Source organism: Atta colombica, unplaced genomic scaffold (assembly GCF_001594045.1).
Source record: "Atta colombica isolate Treedump-2 unplaced genomic scaffold, Acol1.0 scaffold200, whole genome shotgun sequence".
NCBI classification, from domain to species: Eukaryota; Metazoa; Arthropoda; class Insecta; order Hymenoptera; family Formicidae; genus Atta; species Atta colombica.
Genome location: NW_017259295.1, coordinates 14,802 through 31,011, shown reverse-complemented (window position 1 = coordinate 31,011; position 16,210 = coordinate 14,802). Strand labels below are relative to the sequence as shown.

The following is a 16,210-nucleotide window of genomic DNA, read 5'->3' as shown; positions in this document are numbered from 1 at the left end:
GTATCTACGGTACAAATCGTGACGAAGCGATCTCGCGTTTTCGCGCCGCCGGCAGCGGCGGCGGCGGCGGCGGAGCGACGGTGACGACGGCAACGGTGACAGTCACTGACAGTAAGCGGTCGGCGGCAACGAGAAGAAATCCCGCCCGCGCCGCTCGAATTCTGACTTCCGAGTTCGTCGTATTGGTGTCCGCGATTGATCGTGATTCGTGCGGCGTGAAACACGTGCTTATGCAAATTACGAAGCGAAGCGACTCCGTCACCTGGCTCAAGTCAAGAGAAGACATTTGAATAGTAAAAGTCAAGCCTCTAACCCCTCCCACGGTGATTATCACAGGATCCGAGATCCGAGATCCGAGAAAAATCTCAACTCATGGTACTATGATCCTTTTCTTGGATCAGAAAATCAAGCAGGAGCATAATAATAAGAAGAAAGAAGAAGTCAAGAGAAAGTCAGAATGATGACTTTGACGTCATGAGAGTCAAGATGATAATTCTTTATTACAAAGTTTGACCGTTTATCGACGTTAAGAATCAAGATAAAGTCATTTCGACTTTTTTATTCACTTTTGTGTTCCCTTTCCCTTGGATATCGCCATCGGCCTGTCACTCGTCGCTTGTTCGGTGACGCCGCATCTATCGGAGCAGGTCCGAAGCCCGGAGGTGGAGGATGACTGCGTCATCGTGTATCATCGGCGAGATCGATCGTGAAACATGATCACACCGCCTTACTTATATCCGCCGCATTTACCCATCTTGCTTGCGCGTCCATCGGTGGCTCCTCGACGAAGGTAGATTGCCCTGGTGATCTGGGCAAGCCGGGTAAGTGCCGTGCGTATGCGAGATCTCGCGCGCGCAAAGAGGCGATCTCAGGCGATCATCTCCATAATGGAAACCATCCCGCGATCACGTGCGACGATTCTGCGACACCATGTATGAGTGACTCGCGTCGCGCGATTACACTGCTATTATTGCGTGTTACGGCCTCCGCGGCTTTTTCGCACAATATCTAGGTCTGTTTTTTTTTCATCCCTGCACTACGCTGCACCATGCACTTGCATGTACTGCACCCACTTATATCTCTCTTTCTCTCGTTTTCGCTGGATATCAAACATATATCTACTTCACTTTTAAGTTCCTAAAGTGTACTACCCAAGGAGCAAAAGTCAATAAAAAATCAAGAGGACTTTATTTTGATTTTCTGAATGAAGATTCGGAACATCTAAAAACAGTCAGATTTTGCAACGAAAAATTATTTTGATTTTCATAATGTCAAATAAAGTTATTTTGACACTTTCTCTTGATTTGGGATGTTCCTTGAGTCGTTCATGGAAAACAGAACTAACGGGAATCCGTCGTGATGTTGTTGCTGTCGTTGATCTGTCAGAATGTGGTGGAAACGCGGTCTCGGGGAACGAACGATAGCTGCGTGACTTTGACGAGTCCGGGAAGGAAAGGAGAAACGAGTAGAGTGTGTACGCGCACGCAATGACGTGAATGTATGTAAATATCTAAAGGCGCAATTCTTTGCAGCTCTATTTTAATGGATGGAGAGAAAGATTGTCAACGGAAGAAAGAGGCCCGGGACGATGCTCCGTCGCCGGGTGCTGTCCCGTTTGCGTCAGGGGAGGAAACGGATTGGGAGGGCATGCTCAACACGGAGCGGCAGCGGGGCGACCTCGGGGACATGACATTCTGCATGGCCAACTATCTGAAGGAGACTATGAAGATGATGTTTATGATGCGCAGCCATCATATGTTGACTGATGTAATACTGGAAGTCGGTACCGAACTGTTCCATGCACATAAAGTTATTTTAGCAGCAGCTAGTCCTTACTTTAAGGTAAGCTTGACAGCTATGCAAATCAAGTACTTTGCATTAGTGATACAAGTCAATACAAGTGTCGTTCTATCTTTGTTTCTGAATATCAAGAAAGAATGATGTTTGTGTCAACTTGTGTCATTAAATGCAAAGCACCCAGTGTTGCATGCGTTACACTCGAGATTTTCCTGGTAGCATAATTTATATCCGTTTCTATCAGTGTAGATTAATTTTAATTTCTTGGTTCAACTTACTCTTCATCTTTTTCTAACTCTTGGAACTAGAAAAAGATGAAGACTCTATATTGGTAGAAACGAGCATTGTCGACACAATATTGGCTTAATATATATATTCTAATGTTTAATCAGTGAATTGCTATCAGGATTGTTTTTTATTGCTGAACTATAGACTACACTAGAACTTCTTGCTTTTATCAAGTTTCAAAAATATATTTCACTTTAAGGACAAAAAGTTTATCTTTAAAAAATAGATTTTCGAATTTGTTTACTTACTTATTTCACTTACAAAGGAGTTTATGCCACTGGAATTAGAATGGATGCAGATTATTTATTTATTAGTTGATGTTGACTAGCTTTAACATTTCAGGCAATGTTTACTGGAGGATTGAAGGAATGTGAGATGACAAGAGTGAAGCTCCAGGGTGTTTGTCCAACTACGATGGCTCGCTTAATGTACTTCATGTATACTGGTCAAATAAGAGTTACTGAGATTACTGTATGTTCGCTGCTATCAGCAGCTACCATGTTCCAGGTACGTAAACAAATAATTTTAGAGAAAAGAAACATATAAAATAAAGAATTGTTTCAATAATCACAGAATTCAGACTAGTAGTAACATTACATCAATATTATAATTTTTTACTCAACAGTATAACTGTTAAATACGTATAACATATATTATTGCATATTATTGCATTTATATTGTTGAATGGAAAATTAGAATATTGATTATTATTTTATTTTCTAAATAGCTTAATAAATACATTGATATAGAATTTGATATCTACTGATTTAATGTTTGATAAATGTATATTTTGATGCAGGTTAGCAATGTGATAGATGCATGTAGTGTTTTTCTGGAAAGACAACTCGATCCCACGAACGCGATTGGCATTGCCAACTTTGCTGAGCAGCATGGTTGTCACGACCTGTACCATAAAGCGAATCAATTCATTGTTCAGCACTTTAACCAGATATGCCAAGAAGAGGAGTTCTTGCAATTATCCGCCATACAGTTGGTGACGCTCATCAGAAAGGACGAGTTGAATGTACAGGAGGAAAGGGAGGTTTACAACGCCGTGCTGAAGTGGGTTAAGTATAACGAGGAAGCGAGGCGGCCCAAGATGGAGCACATACTGCACGCGGTACGTTGCCAGTATCTCACGCCGAATTTTCTACGAGAGCAGATGAAAAATTGCGACGTGCTGAAGAAGGTGCCAGCGTGTCGCGAATATCTGGCGCAGATCTTTAAAGACTTGACATTGCACAAGAAGCCGGTTGTGAAAGAGCGTACGCCTAACACGCGGCGGGTAATATACATCGCTGGTGGTTTCTTCAAGCATTCGCTTGACGTTCTGGAAGGCTACAACGCCGACGACAAGGCGTGGACGCAACACGCGAAGCTCATCGTTCCCAGATCCGGTTTAGGCGGTGCGTTTCTCAAGGGGATGTTCTACGCAGTCGGTGGGAGACACAATTCACCGGGAAGCAGGTTAGCACTTGGATGCCGATTCGATGTTTCGGAAGTATAGTAATATGAAGTGTTTGGAAAATTACCTGGAAAATCTTGAAAAAACTCAAATTCTCAAGAAACTTTTCCTGCCTGAAGAAATAAAGGAATTCTTATGAAATTTTATTGAAACTCTTCTCGAGAACTTTTTATAAAAATTATGTTTTTGATTTTGTTTTCATTTTGTGAAAATCAAAGTGCTATATTTTGATACCAAAAAGTGCCATGTAAGTTTGTTTTTTTTTTTAGATTTTTAAATATCTTATTTAGATATCTAATTATATATTCTTCAAAGAAAATTCTCCTCAAAAATTAGAATGTGACACTTTTTATATTTATACTGAATTCTGTTTCCTTGTATTTTTAAGAAATAGAAAATATAATTAAAATCCAAATAATACATTTATTTTTACTTTAAAATACCTAAAAATACTCTAATTTTGCATGGATCTACATAGAAATGCATTAAAAAATCTGGAAATTTATGCTGCGATATATCAAATATAGTTATCAGATAACACACATAAAAACAGCATGAAAAATTATAATTGACATACCGCTTTACGCAGATGGCTTCAAATGCGAACGTTAAAATAGAACGTTAAAAACTTTGAAATAACTAACAAAATCATACGATTTTTCTCAGGTACGACAGCGACTGGGTTGACAGGTATAATCCAATGACGGATCAATGGCGACCATGCAGCCCGATGTCAGTACCGAGAAATAGAGTTGGAGTCGCCGTTATGGATGGTCTGTTGTATGCTGTGGGTGGCAGTGCAGGCGTTGAATATCACAATAGTGTCGAATGCTATGACCCGGATCAAGATACGTGGACCAGTGTGAAACCCATGCATATCAAGAGATTAGGCGTTGGAGTAGCAGTAGTGAATAGGTACTATTTGTCAAAGCGTCGATATTCATTGAACGATAAAAATGTTAATCACATAATTGCTTATGAAAACAAATGATTACATTTAAATTTTAAAGTAAATCATATTTAGCTACATGACATTAATATGATAATTATATTACTAATTCAAACTGCAGTATTCTGAATGTCACATAAAAGGTATATACCTTTCATTTTATTTAAAAATGAAAGGTATATTTATATACCATTGGAATCATTAACATACATATAATATATTAAATTTTTATGATATATAATGTAAAAAAATACGTTTCTGACAGATTGCTCTACGCGATTGGTGGCTTCGACGGCAAGGACCGGCTCAGCTCAGTAGAGTGTTACCATCCTGAGAATGATGAATGGACGATGGTATCGCCTATGAAGTGCAGTCGCTCAGGAGCTGGTGTGACCAGTTTGGGTCAATATATATACGTTATAGGCGGATATGACGGAAAATCGCAATTGAATTCGGTAGAGAGATACGACACGGAGCACGACATATGGGAGAACGTGAGCAGTGTCACCATCGCCCGCAGTGCTCTTAGTGTCACCATTCTTGATGGCAAACTATACGCAATGGGTATGATTCTCTCAATCTTTGTCGAAATAATAAAGCTGTTTTTTTAGAGAGTCATTTTTATAAATAATGTACATACGATTTCTTTTTTAGGAGGATACGATGGTACGACGTTTTTAAATATAGTAGAAATTTACGATCCGGCCCAAGACCAATGGGCCCAAGGTGTACCTATGACATCAGGAAGATCCGGCCACGCTAGTGCAGTGTCATATTATCAGTGTCCTATACATTGTGATCATTTGGATTATAATATCTCGCTTGAGAAACCGCCATCGTGATACATGGATACCGATACACTTTTTAGGAGACATTAAAAAACAAAGATAGTCAAATTTTTTCATTTGCGAAACAAACTGGGACTTTAAAATACAGTGCGGAACGAAGTTCTATACACTGGAATTGTGTGATATAAACTGTAAGGAATGGGGATATAAATTATCCTTCAATTCGTTCGTAATTGAATTGAGCAGTGTAACATATAATACTTAGACGATACGTGACACGTGTTATCGAACCGGACCATACAATTGAAAGCGCTTTCTCAACACAAAAGGAAATAATTTTTATTATTTTGCAGTTTATCGAAGGACCAATTTATCTTATTCATTAGGATAAATGCGACTCGGCTATATTTTCTAGCTTTATCGCTTTTTAATTATAGATAATTCTATAATTAATATAATGTATAGAGAAATAATATATAATGTACATATTCTTGTAGCGTAAGAAATTATTATTTTCAAAAAAATACAGAAATTTTTTTTCTTATTAGCTTAGTGCTCAATTATTGCTATCTTTTACAGCATTACTCTCGTCATCGTAATCTCTATCGATTTGTTTTATTGAAATTTTTATCGAATTTATTGCATGCCAATATCAGACATTAACACAAATTTATGTTAATATCGACTTGAATTTATCTAAATGCCAAAGCAGCACTTTTATAGAAAGTTATGCAAGCGATGCTTACGTGTTAAAAATGGACGTTTAGAGACAGCAGACAAATTCCTGCAACATTAAAGTAATCGAATTTTTATAAAATATCCCCGTATATCGTGTTACAATAAGAAAAATCGTGATAGAATGGCGCATATGGGATGCAAGAAATATGTTATGTGTCCCATGTGCAAAGGCGCAGGTAGGAACATTAGTCGATTGCGAAATCTTTTATAAATGCCAGTATTTATTTCGTATAAAAACTGTCTTGGATAAAAGGTAAGTCTGCCTCACGTGCGACGGAAACGACTTCCTTATCTATTCAGCATGAGAATGCAAATTCATCACAAGTTGCAAAAACGCAATTTGTCGAAGTATATTCCGGGACTTCGGACGACCTACGTTTTTCCACGTTATCTGACAGGTACATCGAATACGTTTAATTTCTTCGCATTTTATTAAAATTTTAATGGGACAAATTATTTGAATTAAGTCAAATTAGTAAATTACAAACAAAATATATTATGTATAAATAACAATAAATGTTGAATGTATTACTCATGTGAAAATTTTGAATATGTGTTTTCAGTAATAAATATCCGAAGGATGATTCTACGGTCATTTATGGGGATTACGTATCTATGGAGAGCGATTGTGTAGAAACACAAGAAGAATTCGCGAGTCCACATGAAGCATTGAAACGTGCCATGCACAGCTTAAAGCAGGATCAATGGCAAAGCAGTGTATCAGCTTTAACAAAACTGATGCACATTTCGAGAATTCAACCGGAATTACTAGACTCCAACATGCCTCGTATATATCGAACATTATGCAGGTCATTGTAACATCTCTATATTGTATCTCTTCTCTCTAAATTCTTCTTAGAATGAGAATGGAGTCTCATTTTAATGAATGAAAATTAAACTCTTGACAAAGAATAGCACAAATTTCAATCAAAGAATGAGATTCATCTTCAGAATGATATTTACTTTAAAAATTTTAGACAGATAGAGTTATGTATTTTATTCGCTACAATGTAACATTATTTTCGCAGTTTACTGCGAAATACGAGGCCGCACGTCGTTAGAACTGCCTGCCACATAGCAATGGAGTTATACAAGACAGTCCAATGTACTCAAAGACCTGAATTCGATGAACTTGCATCCATGTTGCTTTTGAAAAGCACGCATACGAACAAAGGAATCCGAAATGATGCTCAACGTGCCTTGGATTCTATGGTGTCACACTTGCCTCCTGCAACTTGTATTCGTATATTGACCAACGAACATAGTGCTAGGTAATTAAATATACTTTATCTCATCTTTGCTTCAATTGACATCTCCAACAATTATATTGTAACGTTATACAGCCATAAAAATCCGTTGATAAGGGCAACCATCAGTCGATTGCTTTATAATATTATTAATATTATTGGTGTGGAATGTTTATTGTCAAATTCAAATCTCAAAGATCTCCGCCGTAAGATATTCACAATGTGTGCTAAATTTCTTCTTGACGGTAATAACGAAACAAGGTAAATCTCAAAACATGATTTTGATTCCCATCTATTGGGAATATATTATCAATAATATTTGCTATTGTTACACTCATATAACATATATTAACTGCAGGAATGATGCAAAAAAGACATTAAAAGCGATGATGAGTCATCCAAATTTTGATAGTCTATTTTATCAAGATGTAGATTCGAAGATTATTAGTAGTGTAGAAAAGCAATTAGTATCTTTGAAATAAAATCAAATTCATACTGTGTAACATTATTTGTTATTATTATGTAATGCGTTTAAATAATTAAAGAAATAAAAATTCATAAACCAAAAAGTTCAAATATGATTTATGCGACCTTAGAAAGATCTAATGGAATTTTGGGATATTCAATTACTTTTTGTGCTTAGGTACATAAATAATATCCACTAATAATATGGGACCTATAAATTTAATGCTGGATCCGAACCGGCAGTGATCAAAGAGCTTTTTAATCAACAAGGGCGCGATTTTGTAACCATTTTACACATCTACCGACAGTTGTCGGTGTCATTGCGCAGCTTTTTACCATATAAAAATCTGCGCAATGGACAATTATTGGTAGGCAGACATTTAAAGACATTATGGAATCGTACTTCAGATATATGGAGTCATTTTCGGCTTCTTAAACGCGAAAAATCGTGTATGTAAGGCAAGTGGGAACCCAGATCTACGGAGCGGCAAGCCATTCGATGCTTGACATACGACATTACCTATCACAAATATATTGATAATATTATATAATATATTGTATTAATATATTATATAATATATTGATAATATATTGATAATATTGTCTTTCTTAAATTTTGTTCTTCCTCTCAGTTTATTGCATCTCGTTAGAAATGTGGAGATCACGTTTGTTTATATTCACTGATATGGGATGTATAGTTTTTAATCCTAAATCTGATGGTCTATCACACTTAAGAGATTGTTATATAGCAATAAAGATACTCTCGATTTGTCATTTCCTTCTGACGATCAAATAAGATCTGATGTATGTGTTCTAGATAGAAAAAAAATGTTTTTTTGGTACAGAGCAACTCTACGGCATTGTCGTCAACTCTTAGATAATATTTCAATAATAAAATATGTTGGTATTAAATACAGCATTAATTGTTAATTACATTATTACTCTAAGATAATTGATGTTTACTACTTTTAAGCGATAAACAGCTAATTACATTATTTAGAAAATAGTCATCAAATTGCGGTATTATGTAATAAAACCTGTTCTACAATGTGCCTTTTGTTTCCAATTTCTTGCTTTTTGCTATTTTTTCATCTTTTTGCTTCTTATTTGATTTTTTGTTTTATATTGTCTGAGATAAGAGTTAACTAACTTCGAAAGAAACAAGAAATACATAGCAAGGAATTGTCGATAAAACGGTTGCAAAGAAATTAAAAGCAAAAGGTAAAAAAAACAAGAAACAAGAAACAAAAAGCACATTATAGAATAGGCTTAAGAGTCCAAAAAGATTCTTTAGATAAACAATAAAGAGAAAAACAATTTTTGTGCAAACAATTTTTGACCTAAACAATATATATTATCTAAAAAAATCTCTGTCTATTAGATTTCTTTTGGACATGTATATGTCCCAAAAGACATCTTTACGATGTCTTAATGGTTTTTAAACACATTAGATGAGAAAATTTAAATTAAAAATTTTTGATATCAGTAAACAGGGATCTTAATTATTTGTAATCGATAAAATTACTGTTGAATTTATTGACTGCCGATAAAATCGATAAAGTTACTAATGACTTTACCGATTATCAAAAAAATCGACATCCATCAATTCCGATATCAAGAAGTTTATTATAAATTTGAAAAGTATTATCAGAGTAAACCTGAGAGTGCAGAATATCTCGACCTTTTTCGTGTATCAAACCTCGTTTCTATAGAAAGAGAATAAAGTGTGTTAAACAAAGAAAAATTCAGTATCAATTAGACATCATTCAAGACATTATTTAAGACAGTTTTAAAATAAAAACGACTACGAATATGTTTAGCATATGTTTAGCTACGAATATGTTTGGCAGCCTTTTCCCTTCACGCTCACGCGACATTCATAGAGACGGCGGAGATTTGTGCCCGTGTATTCATAGTCAGACCTTGCACTTAAGGTTTCCTTAAATTTATCTTTAGATGTTCAGCAACCAATGAAATAATTCACTTTTCATCCTAGAAAAAAAATGAAAAGTGAAAAATTTCTCCATTAACTTTAATGGTTAAAATTTTCACTTTTCACTTTTCATCCTAGAGCTAAAGTTTCATGATTGATATCCAGGAACAGAAAATAGAACACTTGTTATCCCTTCCATCATGAGTTATATCGTAAATATGGCGCAGACCATTACTTGAGTCGCGAAACGCAACATCGACGGCGCGAACCCGTTGTGTTCCACAAACATGTCGTGGATTGACGTCTGCTTTTAGGAGGAGTCCAAAATGCCGTCAGGTCACTGCCGACGTCGTCTATCGACCACGTCGCAATTCTGTTCAATTTGAGATAAAACGCAACGCAATACGACGTGATGAAATCTGTATACAAGTTGTTCTTGCTGTGCCTTATCCTCACCGCGCTCATAATACTGCTGAATGTGACCACCAATTTCTCTATCAAGCTATACGACCAACCATCAGCGAGCAGGGAGCGCTTGGCGCTCTCGAAGAAGTCCCCAGGTACCCCGTCGACAAGCGAGGTGACGATATGCGTAGTTGTATGCGGAGACAGACTGCACGAGGCCCTAACTATGCTGAAATCAGCACTGGTCTTCACCAGCAGGCCGCTACAATTCATAATACTGGCTGAACAGAATTTGATACCAGCCTTCAGCGAGAAGCTGTCAGAATGGCGACTCATATCCAATAAGACTTTTGATTTCCTGGTGCGGCCCATTACCTTCCCGGATGGTAGCGATGTGGCCATGTGGAAGAAGCTGTTTAAACCTTGTGCGGCACAACGACTGTTTCTACCAGTAAGCAAATCTGATTAGTGATTTAATTTCAGGATAGCGATTGTGTAATTTTTTTCTCTAAAGAAAACATGAAAAGTGAATAGAGTTATTTACTTTAGAATATATGATAGCCAGGAAAAAACTTGGTTTACAAAATCTTACTCCATCTTTATTTTATATTTTTTAATACTTAAAGAACTCCTTATATCTCTAATTATCTTTAGCACTTTCCTTATTTTTCTCCAATTTATCTTGTTTCCATTATCAAGTTTTCACAGCCTAATTTATTAATAAAATTTTATCATTGTAGGTAATGAAAAATATTAACTTTCTTGTCTTAGGGAAAAAATTACACGATCATTATCTAACTAACATTGTTTTTTTCTGAGAGCAAGATTTACAGGATTTATGTTTTAGACTGTACTGAATGATACGGATGCGGTTCTCTACGTGGATACAGACACTCTGTTTCTGGCGCCACCCGAGAAAGTCTGGGACAATTTCAAGAAGATGAACTCCAGTCAGCTGGCAGCCCTCAGTCCTGAGCACGAGGATCCCAACACTGGTTGGTACAATCGATTCGCCAAACATCCATATTATGGCAAGTTGGGGGTCAATTCAGGAGTGATGCTGATGAATCTGACGAGAATGAGGAAGTTCCGATGGACGGACTATGTAATTCCCATTCACAAGGAGTATAGACTGAAGATAACCTGGGGCGATCAGGACATTATCAACATAATATTCCATTATCATCCGGAGAAGCTATACGTATATTCATGCCGGTACAACTACAGACCTGACCATTGCATGTACATGTCAGTATGTGCGGAAGCGGAAAGAGAAGGTGCTCTGGTATTGCATGGTTCCCGTGGCACGTTTCACTCGCAAAAACAACCACCTTTCAAGGCCATATACCGGGCCATGCAGGAATATCAATTAAACATGGACCCATACGACGAACTGCTCGTACCGATGAGGAATTACTTGATGATGGAAGATAAATCGAACTGTGGTCGCGTCTCAAAGGTGTTTATCATCCAACCAGAGCTGCATCTAGCTGCCCGTAACTTTTAAAACTTTTACTCGTTTGTAATTGAAATTAGTTGCGTTAGCTTTTTGTCTTTATATCTTTTTATAAAACTTTTAGATGATTATTTCACGTTAATTGATATGGATGTTATATACAGATATATATTGAAGCAATAACGAATAGAGTATAAGCATTTGTATGTATTCGCAAAGTCTTTCGGATGTAAATGTAATATTTTCTGCGTTCTTCCGTCTCGGAATTCTTAAGAGAGATTTTAAACCCTAAAATACTTAATTACATAAATACTTATATGTATACATACTTATGTATGTGTCTTAAAACATTATGGACTGGTAAAGAAACTAATGATAAAGTATAAATCGTCGTAATGTATATAATCCTACTATAATTATCATATAAACTTCTTTACGAGATTTACTTATTACGCAATACGTAAAAAATGGGAATGGAAATAAATTACCACCAATTAACATTATTATTTGATTATCTATCACATGGAAAACTATGAACTTACGCGACCTGTCCACAATGTATTAAGTCAAAGAGTTTAGAAATATGTGAGCGCAATTAGAGAGTATAAACGTGTTATAATTCCAAACGATTCCATATATAGACTGAACTTTTTCTATAGTGCATTTGAGTTTTTTTGTTAACAAGTGCGCTATGTTGTTACTGTTTGTACGAAGTGCGATGCGGGGAATATGTTGTTATGCGATATTTTTATCCGATATCTTTGAACAATACTCGAGCGGTGCTGGACGATCGACGCTTATCTTCGGAGTACTTGGCCCTTAGACAAGATATCTCTCGCAGTGTTATTGTATTTGATACATTTAACGAGAGCTATCATCTCTTTTGATATTCGAGGCTCCCAAGATTATTAATAATGATAGAAAGGGAAAGAAGAAATCATTAATAATATCGATTTTACTTCCGGTATTTATATGAGCCTTATACGTGCAATCTGTCGGAAATAATCTGTCTGATCGCGACATGAGACTTCTTTGAGAGTGACTCACGTCCAGTTTCGGAAGTCTTTCTAAAATCGAAAAACGATCTGTTCTTTTGTACAAAAAATATAATATTGAACTGTACGATTTTCAAAATAAGTGTCCTGCGTTTTAACGGGACAGTAATAATTTGTAATTAATAAGTATATGAGTATATGAATTATAGTATTATGCGTATAATGAATTAAATTTTGAGAGTGTTCACATTTTTACACGATTTTTTCACGATTTTTTATATGGTATTGTACGATACGCATTTTGCATCGTTCAACGACCCGGCAATAACGATGCCATTTGTGATACTTTTCCTATAGGTATTGTAGGTATTGAAGCTTAAATAAAAGATTTAAATACACACATGAAAGCGAATATGTATTTAATACGTAATTAATGATAATTTACTTGATGAAACATGCATTATATGTTAACGTATTACAACATGATATACCAGGAAAATTCAATTATCTTTTATTTCGCTCTTTATCCAAACGTTTACTTATTAAAACTCGGTATCACCAATGTAAAATTAATTTTATTTTCTGTTTAACTTATCTTTTTCTAATTTTAAGAACTTATCCTTTTTTCGTATAATATATATTATAATAACATTATAAGAATTAGAAAAATATAAACAGTTAATTAAAACTGAAATTAAAATTAAGCCCAAAACAAATGGATGCATCTTATGAAAATGATTTCCTTTCATAATTGATTTAGACCCAGTTTCACAACTTACTCATTCATCTTATATATTATCTCTTTCTAATTCTAGAATTGGAAAGAAATGAGAAACAAGTTGAACCTCGATTAAAAATTAAACCATAAAATTGTGAAACTGATATCCATTTTCATCAAGGTAGATTAATCTCGGTTCAACTTACTCTTTGTCTTTTTCTAATCTTTAGAATCTGACTGGATCTAAAAATGAGATTAAAATTAATCTACGTTGGTGGAAATAGGCATGAATCTTATTAAAAATAAAATGACAAAAAAATATTCATGTATTTTTTTAATGTATTGTTTTTTTAAACAAATTCTTTTGCAGATGACTTCCAACAGTGGACAACTGTTCGCACTTTATTGTTAGTGTTATGACGCAGCGATGGATACCTGACGAGCTTGAGGGGGATCAGCTAGCACAAGAAGGAGCCCCGCACGATCAGTCCTATCGCCGTTGCTTTCCGCGGTGGCACGCGAGCTCGTGAAATCGGCTTCATGCGATTTTCTCCCGCTACATAATGTTTTCTCGTATCCGAAGGAAGTGCCATTGGTATTAAATGAATTAGAAGATACGTCGTGCAGGTGGAATTCACTCGAACCGTTATCGTCTACCTCGAGAGGACTTCCGGAGATTTTGATATTTTTTTGGATATGTACCGCGGAGACAACTCTATAAATATGTGAAAAGGAAAATTTCAAGGTATATTTCAAGAGAGGAACCTTATTCTTGAAATCAATTATTCTTAAACGGCAGATAAATCATTGATGAGTACGATCGCAATGGGAAAATTTATTCTGAAGACATTCTATAGATATTTTATTCTTCTTCGAAATAGACAATAGAATGTTTTCTTTATTTTAAATATATAAATGTTATCGATCTTTCCCTTTTGTCTCCTGGAAGTTAACAATTTTGGAGTAGAATACTCTCTGAAATAATTCGACCCAATTAAAAACAATACGTTTGATAAACGAATGAGCCATTTATAATTCACTGATAAGTGAACTGTTAGGTCATATGATTATTGTCATAAATAATCGGCAGTGATGATATATTAACAGTATAAATTCGAGCTCTCTATATTAAAAATAATATTATAAAAAAATTGATATATTAATTCCATCTTTTTAAATCGTCTGTCATATTTCTGGAATTTCCATTGTGAACAAAAATTCAAATTTGATTTTTGAATTCTTATTGTAAAATTTGACATAATAGAAAGAAGTTAACTGGCTCTTTCTATCAATATAAAATAACTTTAATTTCTCAATTGACTTTCCATCTTTTTTTTATTCATAAAATTAGAAAAAGATGACGATTAAATTGAATTTGATCTGTATTGATGGAAACGAATATAAAATCCAATTTTGACCCTTAATTTCTGATGACGAATTTTTTATCAGCTATACAGCAAAGATCTCCAAAGGATATCCTAAAAGTCTATTTTACAATGTGCTCTTTGTTTCCTGTTTCTTGTTTTTTATCTTTTGTTTTTTTTTTCTGTGCAACCGTTTTATCAACAATTGTATTTCTTGTTTCTTTCGGAATTCGTTAACTTTTATCTCGGGCGATATAAAATAAAAAAACCGGATAAGAAACAAAAAAACAAGATGTAAAAAATAACAAAAGGCAAGAAACAGGAAACAAAAATTATAAAACAGGTTAAAGACGTCCAGAAAACATCTTTAAAGTCATGTCTACTTGGAGGTTGCAAATTGCGAAGTGAAGTTTATTCAACCAATCAGAACGAAACGGATTAAAATTAAAATGATCTAATTGGTTGAATTTTAATTTCTAATTCGCAGTCCTCAATCTCCAATACGTATATAGTGTGTTTATGTCCTCTGAAGTAAATTTTCCTAGGGACGTCCCCATATTTTTTGGATGAAGTATATACTCTTTTCTTCTTCGCACGCCCTCCGCGTGATTATCGAGATTGATCATCGTCGATCTTTGGATTCGCAGTTCGACGCGGATCGCGAATCTCATTTGCGCCTGTAACGTGATAAAGATCGAGCGTGCGAGCGATAACGGGTAAACGATAACGGGCGAACGAATGGAAAGAAAGGGGTATTTGGATCCCGGTGGCTAGTCAGTTGCGACGACGAACGCGTCGCAGTTGATTGCTGCTCCGTTAGTATTCTACGTGATCGCCGAATAAAGTGTCCTTGCGTTTTTATTACGTCATCATCGTGAAAAAAAAGCTCATACGGACGTGGATACGGACAGGTGCGCGCCGATCACGGCGAGGAAGAGGTGAGAGGCCGGTCTTTTCAGTTGCACGTTCCGGACGGGCGTTGCGTGTTATTTGTACTCGCCGGCGTGTACTCGCTCGTAACGTTACGGTATTGACGTGTATACCATTACATAGGGTGTCCCGAGAACCTCCGACAAGTTTTCTGCCGCTCACGGAGAAAAATGTAAAGTAATATGAGACAGCTAGAATTAATAAATTTAAATTGGGCTTGGCAGGTTTATATAGGGACAGATGTCTATAATTTATGTAAAATTTACTTTTCTGTTAAATGAGCAATCGTCATATATTATAGCTGTACTATAATGTACTTTTTACATTTTGTAAAGTAAATCTCTCTCTATAAATTATCAATATCTCAATAGAATTTACTTCATCGATGTATTTTTTATCTTAGACTGAAAAAATTTATTTTACTGTGCGACAAAAAATTACAGGTGTATAAAGTCTTGAAAGTATGATTTATTTTACTAAAAGATAATAATTACTTGAATGGTTTTACTAATTGTATGTAATGTATGTAATGTTTACCTTACACTTCTGGCCGTATTTTTACTTTCAGGCAAGAGTAAAGTTTATCATGAGTTTCGCAAAAATAGTCAAAATATTTTTACTAGTCTTACAAAAATGACCATTTTTCTCCATGTTTAAGAAGATTTATTTCAA

General features: G+C 35.4%; 3 protein-coding genes across 5 annotated transcripts; all 3 read left to right on the top strand.

The window, feature by feature from the left end:
- The first annotated feature begins 742 nt into the window (after positions 1–742).
- LOC108687189 (kelch-like ECH-associated protein 1) lies at positions 743–5,811 on the top strand. 3 transcript variants are annotated; one of them, XM_018192837.1, is made up of 7 exons: positions 743–821; positions 1,533–1,842; positions 2,428–2,592; positions 2,885–3,552; positions 4,217–4,465; positions 4,765–5,063; positions 5,154–5,811. In XM_018192837.1, exons 2-7 carry the CDS (start codon positions 1,543–1,545, stop codon positions 5,339–5,341), a joined length of 1,869 nt encoding a protein of 622 aa, XP_018048326.1. In that variant the 5' UTR covers positions 743–821; positions 1,533–1,542; the 3' UTR covers positions 5,342–5,811. The 3 variants fall into 3 exon arrangements, with proteins under 3 accessions (XP_018048326.1, XP_018048328.1, XP_018048327.1); XM_018192839.1 differs by lacking the exon at positions 743–821 and adding an exon at positions 1,341–1,470; XM_018192838.1 differs by lacking the exon at positions 743–821 and adding an exon at positions 1,341–1,474.
- Positions 5,812–5,937: 126 nt separating this feature from the next.
- LOC108687093 lies at positions 5,938–7,754 on the top strand. The gene is made up of 6 exons (XM_018192694.1): positions 5,938–6,201; positions 6,279–6,423; positions 6,589–6,834; positions 7,054–7,296; positions 7,369–7,533; positions 7,631–7,754. Exons 1-6 carry the CDS (start codon positions 6,147–6,149, stop codon positions 7,752–7,754), a joined length of 978 nt encoding a protein of 325 aa, XP_018048183.1. The 5' UTR covers positions 5,938–6,146.
- A 2,164-nt stretch (positions 7,755–9,918) lies between these two features.
- On the top strand, positions 9,919–11,582 carry LOC108687155 (glucoside xylosyltransferase 1). Its single transcript, XM_018192776.1, has 2 exons — positions 9,919–10,526; positions 10,923–11,582. Exons 1-2 carry the CDS (start codon positions 10,083–10,085, stop codon positions 11,580–11,582), a joined length of 1,104 nt encoding a protein of 367 aa, XP_018048265.1. The 5' UTR covers positions 9,919–10,082.
- The last annotated feature ends 4,628 nt before the right edge of the window (positions 11,583–16,210 follow it).